This window comes from Vicia villosa, linkage group LG6, assembly GCF_029867415.1.
Source record: "Vicia villosa cultivar HV-30 ecotype Madison, WI linkage group LG6, Vvil1.0, whole genome shotgun sequence".
NCBI classification, from domain to species: Eukaryota; Viridiplantae; Streptophyta; class Magnoliopsida; order Fabales; family Fabaceae; genus Vicia; species Vicia villosa.
The window spans coordinates 151,018,219-151,036,462 of record NC_081185.1 but is presented as its reverse complement, the minus strand read 5'-3'; the positions used below and the strand labels follow the sequence as shown (position 1 = coordinate 151,036,462).

The 18,244-nt window shown below is 32.3% G+C and overlaps 1 protein-coding gene across 1 annotated transcript; it reads right to left on the bottom strand.

Annotated features, from left to right (window-relative positions):
- Positions 1-12,728: 12,728 nt before the first annotated feature.
- On the bottom strand, positions 12,729-15,858 carry LOC131610505 (probable L-cysteine desulfhydrase, chloroplastic). The gene is made up of 2 exons (XM_058882469.1): positions 14,333-15,858; positions 12,729-13,154 (listed from the first exon to the last, which is right to left on the bottom strand). Exon 1 carries the CDS (start codon positions 15,678-15,680, stop codon positions 14,337-14,339), a length of 1,344 nt encoding a protein of 447 aa, XP_058738452.1. The 5' UTR covers positions 15,681-15,858; the 3' UTR covers positions 12,729-13,154; positions 14,333-14,336.
- Between the last annotated feature and the right edge of the window lie 2,386 nt (positions 15,859-18,244).

Below are 18,244 nucleotides of genomic sequence, written 5' to 3'. Positions count from 1 at the left end.
TGTTTCCTTCTACTTTATTTAGTCTGTCTTTTGGATTTGGTGGCATCATCATATGTTTTGCTTTTAAGTTGTAATTGTTGGTACATCGTTCTTTGCAATTTTAGGACACTTTGTTTGTTTTATTTTGGTGATACTGGATGTTTTAGATTTTTAAGTTCTATTTTTTTGTACTATAATATTTTGAATTTTATGGTACTATAATATTTTGAATTTTCTGGTACATCTATAACATATGTGATGATAATGTAGAATTTTTGCGGCTTGGTTTCAATGTGATGATACTATAATGTATGATTGAACCTATGGGACTAAGATTGAACCTATGATACTATAATGTATGATTGAACCTATGATACTATAAGGAATTAAAAATGATTTTTTTTGTTAGAGATCAAAATATATAAATTATTGCTAATAATTAAAATATAATAAAGAAATGTATTTATATAAGTGTTATTTGATAGTTAAAACAAGAAATATATATTGATTTAGTGGTAGAGCATATTACCCATCGACCAAAGGGTCCTTGGTTCAACTCTTGTTTGGTGCATTGTGAGGACTAAAATGGGTCTTCACTCTTATTTTAATTAGTTGTTTTTCTTATTTATTTAATTTATTATTTGTAGAAGTTAAAATACCAATATTAACCTTACAAATTTTGGAGGGAAAAATTAGTGGGAGAAGTTATAGGATTATAATTTAGTATAATATCATCAAATAAACAGAGCTGAATAGAGTGGAGTGAGTGAGATAGAGCGGAATAGAGCTGAGCGGAACGAATAAATTATTTTATTGTTTCAAAATTTGAAGACGGAATAAGGTAAATTATTTATTCTGCCCAAATCGGAGAGGAGGTAATATGGTAGTAAATAGGGGTGTTCGCGGTGTAGTTTGGACGGTTTTGACGTAAAAAATCACCCGAACCGCAAGAGGAAAAAGTGTGCAGTTCGGTTTGGTTCGGTAGACTTTTAGAAATAAAACCAAACCAAACCAAACCAATGCGGTTTGGATTGGTTCGGTTGGTTCGATTTTTTTTTACAAAAATTTATTGAGTCATACATACACATATTGATGGCAACGTAACTTTGTATTTAGTCATTTATACGTTATCAAATAACACAACAAAATTCATCATATTTGGATAACAACTTTTCATTTAATATACAAAAATAATATTAGATAAAAGTAATTTAATATACAAAAATAATATTAGATAAAAGTGGAATATAAAACATAAAATAGTAGCATAAAATAATATCAAAAATATTATAATGAAATATTAGAGAAGATGAAAAAAAAAGAGCAGAAGAAATGCGATTAGATAAGAAGATGAACATTAAAAACGTAATTGGAATAGAGAACGGTAAAATAAAAATAATATGATGAAAAAGAAAGAACTTAAGAGATAAAAGACTAGAAAAGAATATGTGATATGTATTTGGAAAAGAAGATGAGAAGAAGGTGCAATACCGCTAAGAGAGATTATAGAAGACTTAAACTGAAGCCTTAAGTGTAAGGAAGAGAAAATCATTCGTAATTGTAAGGCTAAGGCATAATATGTTTGAGTTAGATATAAGTTAATTGAAGTTTAGTGGGTTGTAACATATGCGGTTTGGTTCGGTTTGTAAAATACAAACTGCAAACCGAACTGAACCGCGCGGTTTGTTATAAAATGGCTCAAACACATCCGAACTAAATGCGGTTTTATGCGGTTTCTATTTGGTTTGGTTTTGCGGTTTTCTATTGGTCTGATTTGGTTTTAAACACCCCTAGTAGTAAGTGATGGAATCCATATCACTTTATTCTGCTCCACCCCATCCGTTTTTAAATTATCCAAACAATAAAATATCATTTTATTCCATCACATTCTACTCTGCTCCATCTGATTCCATCAATCTAAATTTAGCTCAAATTTCAACTACATTACATTTTGCCCTTAACTGTAATTTACTTATTCAAAATACATTGACCAATCAAAACATTCCTTTTTTATAAGTGGCTGAAGTGTTTCATGCTTTCATTCAAGTGTGTCTCTGCACAAAAAAATCCCTCACTTTTCCCTTTCTTCCTCTTCCTCTGTCCCGAAACACTAGCCCACTCTCTCTCAACTTTAAAAAATATTTCCCTCTCTTCTCTCTCTCTCTTTCGAATTCTGCTTCAAGCTCTCCGCTCTCTCCCTTTCATCATAACCATTTCCCATTTCAAGTCTCTCTATTTTCTTTCACTTCCTCATTATTTTTTTCTTCTATAAATCTCAAAGCTGAATATTGTGAAGTTGTGCGAGATAATGAAGTCTTGACGGTGAATGATTACGTGGATGATTCTCGCGGCGGCAGAAACTTAAAGAATGTCTTGTTTAAGTATGGAAAAACACATAAAGTGGATTCTGGGTATGATATTATAACTTCGTGTGTTTTTTTGTTTCTATTTATTGTTTATTGTTCTTGACGGTGAATGATTTCGTCGATGTTTGTAGCGGCGATCGAAATAGAAAGAGTCTCTGGTTTAAGGTTTGCGGTAAGCATATTTTTAACATTTTAAGGCGAGTGGATGGACCGAGAAACAGATTGAGAACCAATACAATGTCTTTTGTTATTCCAGTTTGTAGATTAGTGAGTTTGCTAACCGATTGTAATTTGGTAAAATAAATTCAATATTATGTTGTTGTATTTCAGTTTCACATAAGCATGGAAGTGTGTTTGATTCTATGTTTTATTGAAGGTCCATGGTTTTTTTTTTGTCGTTGATATGTTATTCAAAGGTTAAAATTGTTGAATTTGATGTTGTTATATTTCAGCTTCACATAAGCATACCATGTGTTTAATTCTATGTTTTATTGAAAGTCCATGGTTTTCTTGTGTTGTTGATATGCTATTTTCAACTAGGAGTGAACAAAATTGAATTTAATGTGGTTGTATTTCAGTTTCACATGAGCATGTTAAGTTTCCTATTTTGTAAACTCAACATAATGACCGCTATGATCGAATAGTACTATACAACATGTTAAGTTTTCTGTTGTGAAGATAATTTTCTATCCAAGTTTCATGCTTTTAATACAAATAAAAATTGAATGATGATTTGGATGTTTTTTCAATTGCATCATGAGTTTAATCTGATTAATTAACTTTGTGAATCGTGTTGTAAGTTATGATATCAATTCCATATCAAAATGGATGTCTATAACTGGAAGCTTTGTTCAAATATTGCAGACCATGTGTGAAATTGTGAATTTAATCTTAAAGCAAAGGTAAGTCATATACATGTATGTATTTTCTTGCCTCTTGATAACTTTATCGATTGACCGATAACTAATACATATTACTCTATTTACTTATTCAAGATCGATGTTTTACTTAAGCTTCTAAAATAGAGGTATCTGACATCCAATGACTTTGGATCTGAAATCATTTTGACATCAGTGAAGAAATACAATGCCCAAGTAATATAAGTTTGGTAGAATAAATATACCTCATTTCTTTGTAGAGATCATAAAAATAAAGGTTGAAGATTTATTTTAGGAATTCTTTTTCAGAGACTATTGGGAAGACATTGGAACAATACAATCATTTTATGATGCTAACATGGCTCTTATTAAAGAGGTAGGTTGAAGAAGCAAGATATTGAGTAATTGCAAATATCTTCCTATCATGAAACTAACAATATTTGTAATATATGCTACTCTTTCATAGCCCAATGTTCAATTTTTATGATCCAAATACACATATTTTCACTTCTCCAGGATTCTTACCAACAAAGATTGATAAATGCAGGGTATGTCTATGATCATCTCTCTTGCTTTTTGAATTAACTGTGAGTCCTTTGATTCCAATATTTTCACTTTAATAAATTTGTTTCATGCTATATTAGTTTAAGGCTTATTTTTCATCTGAGCATACTGAATTCCCCCCACCAATTATCCAGATAGATTAAAAGTTGAAACTTAACGGTTGGATTAAATTAAGCATACTGATTTTGATGTGGTTGTGATTTTAACACTCTTTTAATTAGGATTCCATATAAGATGGCTTTTACAATTCTACCCATATCTTTGGTAAATTGGTACTGGTACCTATTGGTTCTTCATCCAGAAATGTGATTATCAACTGAAGTTTTATATTTCCTTTCTTTTTTCAACTATGATGCAAACTGATGGTTTCGAGTACTTGAAGGAAAGTTGTCATATATTTTTACTGAGCTTTTGAAGTACTTGGCTAGATTTACCGAGCATTCAGACTTTTTAAGCAATCATATGAATGAAGAAATACTCAATGGTAGCGATGTAAATGGAAGGCAGATGAAGCAGAGACTATACATTGAAAATGACCAGACACCGAAGAACCATGTTTCTCTCACATTAAAAATTACAGTGAGCCATGGATAAAGGGATAGGATAAGCATTTATAGTTTTGGTGGCAATTTTATTTGTCGTAGCTTACTCAATATCTAGATGTAAATGTAATGTGTTTGGTGTTGTTGCAGGTTTGTCTTTGATAGGTTTCTCATTATCTCTAACATTGTGTTCTTTGTTGAAAATTATTGATGACTTTGTTGCAGGTTTTGTGGATACCTAGATGAGTAAATTTTGCATGGTCACTTGGAATGTCTTAAGGACTTGTGGTTTAAGAGAGTCTAAAACTCAAGTGGAGAAATACAAATCCACTATTGATTCTCTGGTATTCCGAAGTTCTGGGATAGACTTGGGAACAAAAGACATTGTATTTATGAAACAGCTGGTCGGAGGAAGTGGGACACTAGTCATTGTTAATGTAAGAGCTTATACTTCCTTCATGAACTTATGATTAATTCTGGCATAAAAAATTTGGCCATGCACTGCACGAACAAATATGTTACCACAATGAATGCTAAATACACCAAACAAACATGGCAACCAAAAAAGGTGGTTAAAATCATCCATTACGCCAAGCTGCAAATCACAAAACTCAAAGAACACATCTCTCACTTTGTTGCAATAAAGTGCTCATTTTCTTTTTCTCTTCATAAAGGCATAAAACACTTCTCACCATACATGGAGTAAACTCAAGGCTACCCTAATGAACACCGATGATGCACCCGAGACAGCCAAACTTTGCATTGCAGGGATAACAAGTAAGCCTTGGCATTACAACAATTCGTAAACAACCAGGGTCACAACATAACAACAATAACAAAATGAAGCCAAGTGCAAGACTCTACATTTAATAACACACGAATCAGTGAGGTAAGAATACTTTTAGAAATGTTAATCATTATAAAATCAAGGCGCCAAGCCTTGGGAAGCATTATAAGAAACAAAATTATACATATGAAATAGGAAGAAACCAAGCCGAAGCTTCTCGAGGTACCAAGATCACCCTCTTGAGTCGCCTCGGAAGCATCCTGAAATGGGTTAAACGCCTCAACCAAAATAATGGCGGTAGGGCATAACTTCCTCGCATGCTCCACGACTTGGTCACAAACCCCAAACACGGCCTGTAAAATATGCTGAAAGGAGTCACATAGTGCATACCTCAGGCTGACAACTTCGCCTTTAAAAGCTTTCATGGTCTCGACGTAAGCCTCGACTTCCTGAAGAAGAGTCTTCTAATGCTACTTTGCTTGATGAGTCTTCTCCTCAACAGCATCATAGGCATCCTAATACTGATTTTTTTTCCATTTTGAGGGTATCCTCCGATTTAGTTACCCGAGCATCCATAGTAGAAGGGGAGTCGTGGGTTTTCTCCCCCTCTTGCAAAAATTCTACACCTTTTACCTTCTCCTACAATGCAACAAGTTCCTTTTGGAGAGTAGAACACCTCAGTTCCATAAATTCATATTTACTTTTCCAAATGTCCATTTCCTTGGTGTGATTGCTTAGAGCTAACACGTCTCACTTGTCAATAGAAACAAGGTAGAATAGAGAAGCAACCTAGTACATACTACGAGTATTCTCGGAGATGAGTTCCATATTCTCCTTCTCTTAGAGATTTTGACCAAAAGGATAAATCCCACTTTGAGACAGTAATGGCATCCTTCTCAAGAGTGCGAGAAATCCGAGAAGAGAAGAAATTCAACATCCCCGTGTAGGGATTTACTTCCACCGAAGCAGCATCCGAGCGAAACGAGTTCGTTTTGGAGAACCATCTTCCTGGGGATCGTTGATCTTCATTCCAAGCCCTCTTTATGGAATCTGGAGGCAAAGATGACTCCTCCATAGTCAAACTGGTCACAACATCCACATGTTGATTTACCTCCAATGCAGAAGTAGAAGTATCGGTAGCCGAAATTGGAGCAAGGTCAGACTAGGAGCAACGGGTCGCCAGAGAAGGAACCATGACTTGAATAACTTGAGAACTAGCAAGGTCATAGAGCATATGCTACTTGCCCATATTATCTGCAAAATGTAATCATACATGTGAAAAACCATGAGGACTTCATCCACGCCAAATATCTTTTTCCTCTTCCCTTGATTGACAATACTCACAATGATGTAAGTTTCAATTCGCCTTTTCCTCGCCTCAGTAGGGGGCACCTCACATGGGCCGAACCATTCCTCATAGCCAAGCCTCTAAAACCAAGAATGCAAGTGTTCCTTCATCATCGCCTCATCATGAGAAACAGGACCCTATAACACCCTAATTTACCTCGGCAAATAATAATAAAACCAGAGTACACAATTTCATTTAAAGCAATCCATCACAAAACTAGGATGTCCCATGTCTTCATAACATAAACATTGCTTGTAATTATCAACGGAAACATAACGCATTCGATGTCGGATGAACCGATCAAAACAATATTATATTCAAAACATCTTTTGTTACGCAGCGAAAATTATTCATAATTCAATTAAAATCAGCATAGCAATTTAATTCAACAATGGCCAACATCAATATTTAAGAAGACCTCAACAATTATTCAAAATCCAACAAAGAAAACAATTAAGCGTTCATCCCCCCTAGTGTTACATATCATAGCAACGACGCCGACTCGAACTAACTAAAGGTAATCATCCTTCACTCCTGATCACCTGCATGTTACCAACGTAAGAGTAACATTCAAACAAAATGGGTGAGATATCATAACAATACAAAGAAACGTATGGTAATAAGTATATGAAAAATAAAGTCGTACACATTCCACCATTTCACAAAATCATCATCACCATCCATCAACAATTAATATACAAGTATTCAACAACAAACAACTCATCATCACATCATTGGTTATAAAATGCAATTAGACAACACCGACTAAAATGCATGTGATGCCAACATGGCGTAAGTCCTCAACATAATATCAATAAATAGAGGCAGCAACAAGGCAAGAGCATTCAACAATTTGCCAATTCAGGTCAACAACGGAGCATAAGCCCTCAATGATGCAATGTATGTGACGTCGATGTGCAACAACACAATCATGTAACCACAAGGCATAAGCCTTCTACAAACGTCAACACAGGTCATCACCTCTTCATCATCATACATCCACATCATACAATTATTAACAACAATCAACAACAAATTTCAAGATATCTTTCTCAAACAACCATCCATTCCAATGCAAAAACATAGAAATTTCAAGTATTCGATTTTCATCGAAACTCGGCTCAAAGACCATTCAAACAACTCCAGTCAATTCTAGAAAATTCACTAAAACTGTTGATAAACCACTATTGTCAAAGACCTAATTCAATTTTTTAAAATATAAAACTTTTTATTCCAGTGCTCGTTAAGCGAAGCCCCTAAGCTCGCTAAGCGAGAGTGTGATTATGCAGAAAAATTCTGCTACGGCCAGCTATTGTCCAAGCCAGTTTTTCCACCAAAAATCCATCTTAAACAGTTCATTTTTACGAAAGAATCATATATTCATGTTCCTCTATTCATATAGCATCTATTGGGATCATAAAAACACAATTCTACGACGTCACTTTCAATGCCAATTTTACTGTCAAAACACGAAATTTCACGAAAACCAACAATGAGACCAAATTTCATACAAGATAAGTCATACAACACATATGCAACACGTAGCAAAAATAATCATCATCAAACATGCATCAATTTATCAATCTCACGGAATCCCTATTCAAAACCTAAGAATATCAACATAGAACCAAACCCCATTTCTATTTACTAATCACCATACCCAACCTTATAGAGTTAGAACTCCGCTCTTACCTTAGATTGGTGATTTTCTACTCTTTCAATGGGTTCATGCTCTAGAATTCTTGTGCCTCTTCTCTTCTTTCACGATAACCTCTATATTCCAAGTTCACTAACTTTCTTCCTAATTCTTTTCTCTCTCTTATTTCTAGTTAACCTTTTACTAACGAGCTTAACAACACCCCCACTATTACTCATACTAACATAACATAGGCCCAATTACTCATTTAATTATTTATTCTATTATTATAATTAATCAACTTCTAATAAAATAGCATAAACACTAATGTCTAGCCACATTCACATGTTCCTACACTTTTAGACACACACCCTTCCAACCACACCAATTCACAAATAACTCATAATTTCATCAAATAATTCACAAATAGTTAATTAAATAATCGAATAAAAATAAACGGGCGTTACAGGCCCAACCTCGTGCAATAGGAATGAGTGTCCCGATTAAAATGAAGAGAAGACCAATACTTTGGAAGGAACCCCGGCAAAAGTTAGGAAAATCTGAAGGAATGTAGCTAAGAGCGAGATGAGCCGCGGACATGAGGGGATTTATCACAAAATTGCCCCAATCCGAGGTGAAGGGGAAGAACAAAGGATTATTCGGTAGAAGGATAATAAGCCATTGGTTTTAGAAGTTGTCGTAGGATGAACACATTACATGGAACAAATTGAAAAACAACCCATGAGAAGGCTTCCGAGACTTATATTCAACACACAACTAAAATGCCCTCATGTAAACCCAAGATGTCGAATGAAGCTAGGAAGGGATAACTTTTAAATACTTCAAGACAGTTACCTCAAAGTCAGAAAAGGAAAATCACAGACCAATTCTTGTGAACAGACACCTGTATAGGGTGATCACACGATCATCAAAGGAACTGCATATCCTCTTTTCTGGCCCCACTAGATGAGTCGGCCATTCAAGGAAATCATAGACCACGATTCCAACAACATCTAAGGCAACCTCAGTGCTCAGAGCAAATGAAATGTATGTTATTATTGTGTCTATCCAGCCATGGTCCGCTGTATTTGGCATGTCTTTAAGATCCAAGTAGGCCCTCACATCAACATTCTTGGGATTTGTCCCCAAACAAATTCATATATAGCTTTTAGCATGTTCTCTCATATACCCATTTGCTTTCATTTCCTCCTCTTTCAAAGATGGGAGGGGAAGAGACTTTAGCGCTATTAACCTATCCGTTGATAGTTGACAAAAGGGCTTCTAATAAATAAAATGAAAAAGTCTCCTCTTTCAAGGAATCCCCATTTACCCTTTTCGAATCAGAATCATCAAATTAGGGTATGACTTTTGGTTCCAGATGATCGTGATCAATAAGAGGGAGATGAGAATCAGGGGTATCCCCATTCTTGAAACAAAATAAGTATCACTCTTAGAATCACTATCTAAGTTAGCAGCACTATCACTCATCCTGAATAAAAAACATGAATTGATGGAGAAAAAGCTTGAGTTCAGGGAGATACTTGAGGTGTGAGATGAATGAAGCGGAATAAATGAAGGAAGAAAAAGATTTTGAGTAAAGAACTACAACTGTTCCGATTAATACTTTAAAGGGAGAAGAAATGAAGGCGTTTACTAAGGAGTGAATATGAACGAACTCGAATATCGATGTTTGTGAAAGATTTCAAAAACGCTTAACTCCTCCTAATTATAGGCAAAAATAGAGGAACAGTCTATATCGATTAAAAGATGGGGTTAGGAGATCAACGACTAAATTCCTCCTTAGAAAAACACACAAACTTGAGTGCACTCAAGTACACTATAAGTCTCTCAATACCCTAACTAGTCACATCGCCACACGTGTTAGAAGAAGACTATGAAACATTTCAATGATGGGACTACCTTTAATGCACTTGTTCCCTAATACTTTTTCAACTAATTTCAATTGTTTCAGTTCTATTTCACATCGGAAAACATCCCGGAGGTCAACCAACATCTCTTAAGGCTTTCCCCGACTCCTTCAGTGTCCGACAAAGTCTTGTGGACAACTGATCTAGATCGGCCAGAGGCCCAAATGACAAAAACCAAATTCTTCTCAAATCAATTGCACTTGACCCAATATATAAAATCAGTTCACACACAAAGAACAATGTACATTATCTGATCTTCACTTTTCACTATACTCATCTTGAATCTTGAACTGACTTAGACGTTGAAGTGTTAACCATGCAGGTCCACCCCGCGCTGTTGTGACAGAGATCTGTATCACCATTTTAAAATCATTTATTCTTCAACTACATCCATTTCTCGTTCTCAAATATAACATTAATAATAAAATAAATAATTTTTTTTAATATAATGAATAATAATTTAAATAATTAAATAAAACAAATAATAAATATTTAAATAAAGTTACTATAAAATTAAGTATGAAGTAGTTTAGCCATAGATACACCAAATATTAAATTAAAAATATATACATGCTACTTTAACTAGGAGATATAAAAAAATTATTAAATAAAAAATGATGTGATTAATATTAAATAAAAGATACAATTGAAAATAAATTTGTATTACAAATTGAAAGTGTTTCATTTCATTTTGAAATAATTTTTGTTTAGTATTGGAGCTAGTAAACAATAAATATCAGAACCAGTTAACTGCCTCTTTAATTATGTTAACAGTCGAGAGTTGTCGGACATTGAAATTAGTTCCGGCCGTGAGCTTCACCATATACTTTTATTTATACTGCCTAGACATTAAGTTTAAAAGATTTCATAGATAAGAAAACATTCCTTTTGATAACACTTACATTACATTTCTGGAACTAATAGATCATTCATGACAAAGTATGTCTCATGCATAACACTAATACTACTACATGATCTTAAATATTGAACTATTTGAGATTTTGTTTTTGTCATGTTTTGCATGAGTCCTTTTAAAATTTTAACTTATTAATTATCATTTTATTAATATACTTTTAATTATATTATATCTTTTATAGACAAATATTAACATGGTGATTTTTTTTAAAAATGCTCATAAAAAATAATTTGCAAATAATATCAATTGTAAACTAATTTATTGCTATTATAAAAAAATGGCATTTTGTTTTAGTATTTTTAAATGATTTTTATAAATTTTTTTGTTTGATTTTTTTAATAAAATATTTAAAAAAATGATTTTAATAGTTATTTTTAAAATGTTATTTTAGGTATTTTATTATAATATTTTTGGATATCAAAATTTCAAAAAATTACTTAATTTTAAAGATATTTTAATTAATTTTTTATAAAAATTATTTTTGAGATACAATTTTTTAAAATTACAATATATTCAATATATTTATGTATATTTATGTTTTAAAATGTCAAAACTAATCTTTAAATTTATAAGAGAACAAATTTAATTTTTTTTATATTTTAAAAAAATATAAAAGTTATTTTTTAAAACAAAATTTATTTTATTAAAAATAAATTAAACTTAACCAAATACTTAAATTCAAGTGGTAAACGAATTCCTGCTAAGAAACGAAAGTGGTCATTACCATGATCTTTCGACATGAGCTTCTAAAAACCAGAGTCTGAAAAGCACAGAAAAAGTTTCAAATTTTTTAATTTATGTACAAAATTCTACATTTATTATCAAAAATTATTTTTTGATTTTATGAAAGAGTTTAATTTTAAAATTAAAAAAATTAAATTTAAATTCCTTTCACTTTATTATTATTCAATAGTAATTTCATTTCTCTATAAATTTTTTAGTACTCACTCAATGTTTTACTTATAAAATATACTACTACTACTAAGATAAATTTTGAGTACACTATTCGGATTATAAAAATATAATAAGCTAACTTAAGCCGGAATGTTTAAAATATTAAGTAAAAATGATTAAAATAATTTAGTTAAAATTAAATCCTTCAATCTTAGTTACTTAAAATATAAATCCTTCAATCTTATTGAAATATAAATATGTACCACCCACCTTTATTTTGATTAAAAAATTACCAATTAGAGAACTTATTTATTAAAAATTTTATAAAACTTTATTTAATCATAATTTAATTGTAACTCTATTTAATCATAATTTAACTATGACAAATTTGAGAATATATGTTGTAACTAATCTTATACAAATTTGAGATGATCATGTAATTCAAATTTAACTTCACTTACTGAAATATAATTAAAACAACTTATAAAATTTATTTTGGATGCATACTCATATTCATTTACTTTTTAAATATTCATTTACTTTTTTACTACTTTTACGAGTTACTAAAATTTATATTTCTAATAATTAACAGCAGTTGTGAAAAAAGAAAAATAATATTGCAATATTGTCAGACAATTGGAGGGTGAAGACAAGAAATCAAGTTTATTGCCTATTTTTGGTTACATTTTTTTTAATAAGCTATTTTTGGTTACATTAGGAATCAAATTTTCCTTCATTAAATGAGATTATTACCATTTCAATAAAAACAGTTAATTGGCTGTTTTTGGTTCCATTATGAATCAAGTTTCCAAATCAGATTTACTAAAAATCATAAAATTAGTTTTAATAATTAAAATTAATTATAAATATAAAACTATAAAGCATAGAAATGGCAAACTTCAAATATACTAGTAGAACTTGATATTAATTAAACCTGAAGAAGCAATTGGCAACTTCAAATGACAGTGAAAATCATTACACCATGAGAGAATCACATTACATTTACAATGATATTGTTCACTCCCTAGATCTCACCATTGAAGTTGCTCACTCCCTAGATCTCACTATTTAAGTTGCTCACTCCCTAGATCTCACTATTTAAGTTGCTCACTCCCTAAGGATTTCTACTCAGCAAATCTAACATGGATGATTGCTGAAGTTTACCTGCAAAACATGCAGTCTATGGTACCGAACCGACCACCGAAACCATCACAACTACCAAAGCTTGCAAGAAAGCTAGCAGCAATTACAACATCCATTGCTTTTATTCATCAGAAAGACACACTTCTAAGACACACTTACGCTACACTTCTAACCTGCAAATAAACAAAATATTGTTCAGTTATGAGTGAAAATACATATAACATAACTAGAAGAGTAAACAAAATCAAACCAAATTTCAAAAAGGTACATTTGATTTACTCTATCGCATGGTTCGAAGCATGAGAACATAGTAACTCCTCTCTACTTTCAATGATAGTTTTGTTTATGAAGGAATAATAAGTTGGAAAAGAAAACAACCTTGAGAGATCAACAGCCAGCAGAGCAATAAAACAACATATGATCACAGACAAACATCATAAGTTATCACAGACAAGTATTTCTGACAAGTATTTATTGATTTCAACAGAAATTCATGGAACTATAATAAATTATCAGATTGAAAAGAAAACAGTACTAGGTAAGAGCAACAAAACTGACATGATTGCAGATTCACAACAAACATCATAATAAAGATTCAATAAACAGTAAAGGAATGTAATTAATAGCAGTGTTATCGATGGCGGTCCATGGCGGAGAGCCAGAATCACACCTAATTGTCCGCTTTGTGGCGCCGCCGTTATATTGGATTATGGCGGAAAAACCCCCAATATTGACCGATATTTACCATTGCGGCGAGCCCAAAAACCGCCATGTATATCCGCCATGGCGCCACTATTTGATAACACTGATTAATAGCACTTACAAATTCAAATTTGATTCATTGAATATTCCTGAAAAGTAATTTGCCCATGTATCGGTTTCAATAAACTTGCATTTTACAATAATAAGCTATCAGTTTGAAAATACAACAACGCTAAGTGATCACCAGTCAGGAGAACAACAAAATGACACGATCAGAGGGTCACGACAAACATCATAATCAAGATTTAACAACACCAAAACAAGTAATAAATATAAGTTTTAAAACTCAAATTCAAATCATTTAATATTCCTGACAAGTATTTTACACAAGAAACCACTATGCATGTAACAAGAAACCGCTATGCATGTAACAAGACAATAAGTTATAAGTTTTGAAGGAAAATGACACTTAGTGATCATCATCCAAAATATAACCTTTGCATGCGTAAGAACAAGGGGACGTGGCGTCAAGTTAAGACACAATCACCAACCTAACCGTTATCGTTTATCAATAGTGCAAAACAAAATTCATATCATCATACAATTATTGCAAAATTAGAAAAATTGTCAAAAGGGAATGTGAGCAAACCTATTCAGTTGGAAAGACGAGTACAAGCAAATCCATTCTCCACGAGTTGGTTAACAGCATCCCTAAACTTGTAATAATCCTCGACTTTGTTGTAAACATGATGAGAAATCCGAGCATACCCTGTCACAGGCTCCACTTCTCCATCTCTTGGTGGTCTATAGTATATAGGAACTTCAACTGCAAAAACATCCCTGAAATGTGTCCTTAACTTCAGAGCATCGGAATCACTATGAATCCCCAAACATGTAGGCAGACCAACCATAACCATGCTACCACACATATAAGGAGGACTCCCAAGATGAGTTCCCCAAGCCTTAGCCAGCATCTCTCCCATCTCAACAACAGCTTCATGATTCCTCTTCTTAATCCCTTCAATGCCACCTTCAAACCTATTCACAAACTCTATAATATCAGGAACCACCAACTGAGAACTATAATCCCTAGTCCCAATCCAAGAACTTTCCACAGCCAGCCCATTTCCATACTCATGAGACACCACAGGATGATGCAAATCACCAGCACCACCAGTGTTATGGTTTTTCTTAGAGTACAGAAACGCAACCGAAGGCGGACAAAAAAACCACTTATGCAAATTACTAGTATAGTAATCAGCACCAATCTCCTGCATGTCAACATCAGTACACCCAAGGGAATGAGCAGCATCCACGAACACCTGTTCAACACCTTCCTCTCTGCAAATCTGAATCAACTCCTTAACAGGAATCACAACACAAGGCATAGAAGTCACATGATCAATCACAGCTAACCTTACCTTTTTGCCGTCAGTTATTCCCATTTCCAAAGCCTTTCTAAACTCAGTAACAATCTGTTCCTTAGAAGAGACCGGAAATGGAAGCTGAACTTCAATCACCTTTCCGCCAGCACGAGTAACATAGGCCTCCATTGATTTCTTAACAGAGCCATAAGCATAATGAAGCATAACAACAATGTCACCTTTCTCGAACTTCCCTTCGCGAAAACACCATGCAGTGTGCTGAAGAACAATAGCAGCAGCAGTGGTGGCGTTATCAACAATAGAGATTTCGTCAAGATGTTCCGCGTTGACTAAGTCTTTGATAATCGAACGCGAATTGTCGATTGCAGGTTTGAGGTGGTTGAAGTAGAAGTGATCAGGATGACGGAGGTACTCGAGCTGCCATTTGTGTTGAGCGGAGATGACAGAGGAGGGACAGGAGCCGAAACTGCCGTTGTTGATGCGAGCAACCGCGGTGTCGTGGTGGGAGAATTCGGATTCAATTTCGGAAACGGTTATGGCGGAGGAGGAGAGTTTAGGTTTTTTGGGAGTGGGGTGAGAGCCGTTAGGGTGGTGGTGATTGTTGGAAGCCATTGAGAAGTAAATGATTAAACAGTTGAGAATTGTTGAAAAAGAGAAAGAGGGGGTGAGAATGGTTTAGGGGGAGTGAGGAAGTGAGGAAGTGAGTGCGGTGCGATTTTAAAGTGGAGTCCGGTTAGGAAATCTGGACAAGTGGGTTAAGCACATAAATGTTATCTTCATTTACGAAACACGCCTTCAGTTAGTTACAGTAACATTGTTGTAGCATATCAAGAAATTACCAACTTGCTATTTTTCTATTAATAGGTTTTTTATTCTTTTCTATCAATTTTGAATAATACTTTTTTTATCAAAGATTAAGAATCACGTTAATAGTGTTTTTGGTCAGCTTATTTTGGGTTCAAAAGCTAAAGTTATTAAAAGAGTTGAATGAGTAGTTATCGATTCAATATAGAAATAATTTTAAAAAATTAAATGTAGTCTTATACGTAAATAAGTAACTATGTTGTTATGTTAAAAGAGTTGAATAAATAATTATGATTCAATATATAAATAATCTAGTCTTGGTTCTCTCATACAAATATCATTTTTTTTTCTGCCAAAAAAATCGATTTTTTTTATATTACAATATTTGTTAATATTTTTAATAAAAAAAATAAAAGCAATAAAAATAAAGAGTAAATTGTAACCGGCAAAAAAATCATAAAAATTAAAATAGAACATTAAATTTGTAGTATGTAAGAGCAAAACATGAAAAATAATTTCGTTTCATTTGTAAATTTCTTATTTTTGGTTTTCAAGTTGAAGATTGAAAAATAATTCTCCATTTTTTTCTATAAACTGAAAATATTATAAATAAATAAAAAAAGATAACAAAATACTTAAGGAAGACCAAATCAAAACCCTTTAAGAATAGAGTCTAAGTCTAGGGGTAGCTTCCTTGTCTATAAGATAATCCTTAACTAAAATGGGAGGAACAAAAGTAAACAAAGAATAAGACCTATCAGAATATCCGATACTCGCAAGCATAAAAATTGGTTTCTCTATAAACATCAGAGATCATGAATTCAATACTTTGAGTGAAAACATGACAGCAAAGCCAACGAGATCTTATTATCCACGAAACAATATCAAAATTGGAGAAAGCTCTGACGACCATCTTGCAATCAATTTCAATCCATAGCTTCTTCCATCCCATAGAAACAACTTTTTCCATAGTAAGCATGGCAGCATATAACTCAGCTAATACAACATATACCCTCCCCATAAAGTCACAAAAACTGCCAAAATGATTAGCCTCATCGTTTCTGAAGATACCTCCATAAGTCATAACCATCAGATCACCTCTAATCATACCATTAATGTTAGCTTTAATCCATCCCTTAAGAGGAGGAGATCAGAGCACCTCAAAAGTGGACAGATGCCTTCCAGGATGAAAAAAAATATTCACACCTTTCAAAATCGAGAAACTGACATTGAATTATTGGATTCTCCATACTAAACTTATTGCTAATCAATATTGAACTAATTAATAATTAATGTATATTTTATTACTTTTATAAAATGGTTTTTTATTAATTTTCTTTTTATTTTATTGAAAATTACTTTTTTGAAAAAAATCTGAATTTTGTTTGATCCAAGAATGTTTTAAAAAAAATGACAAATTTCTATAAAGTTAAGTCAAACTAACTCTAATTTCATTTCACTTTTCAAACATTTAATTTCTATAAATACTATTTGTTTAGAATGTAGTGTAATTTTTAATGCTTGAAATATTAGAATTACCTTTCAAATTTTACATGATTAAGAAATAAATATTTTTGGGATTGCTATAAATTTGAAAAAAAAATGTACTTTTGGTAAAGTAATTAATATGTGAGAAAATGAGAATATGTATCTATATATAGTTTTGGAAAATTATTTTCAAAGAAGAATAAGTAATTATTTCAAAAATAGTAGTATTAAATTATGGTTCAAATATTTTTCAAAACTTAAATCTGAAAACCAAATTTCTATATCTACATTTTCAAAGTTATTCTTAGAAATTCATTTTGAAAATGTGAAACAACCCTCCTATATGACAAAACACATGACGTCCCACAGTCCACCTTAAACTTGTTATTTATGACCATTGATTACCACTTTTATGATAAAGCAGTTAATTCTTTGAACAGTTATGTCACGTCACCCTTACAATCTTGTATTTATCAATCTGACTTTCTTGGAAACAAAAGCATTTATTATTATAATTACTGGTATGTTAAATCAGTAATTTTTTTAAAATTAGATTATTTTTATAAAAAATATTAGAAGTTAATATAGAATTAAAAAATTTATTAACTCATTATTTAAGAAAATCCACATTACTAACAACAGTGAGAATAGTAATATTTTGATTTTCTTTATTTTATTAAAAAATTTGATCTAATATAAAAATCTATTTAACAGAAAGTGACAATATTACACATAAAGTTATTATTTCACTAAAAAGTTTTTTATTAATTTAAAATGATTAATATGTAAAATCAAAACAGGTGATTGGGGAGATCCGCGCGGAAACATATACTTTTAATTTGAAAGAGAGAGAGTTCAAAATCATATTTATTCTGACTCAGAAA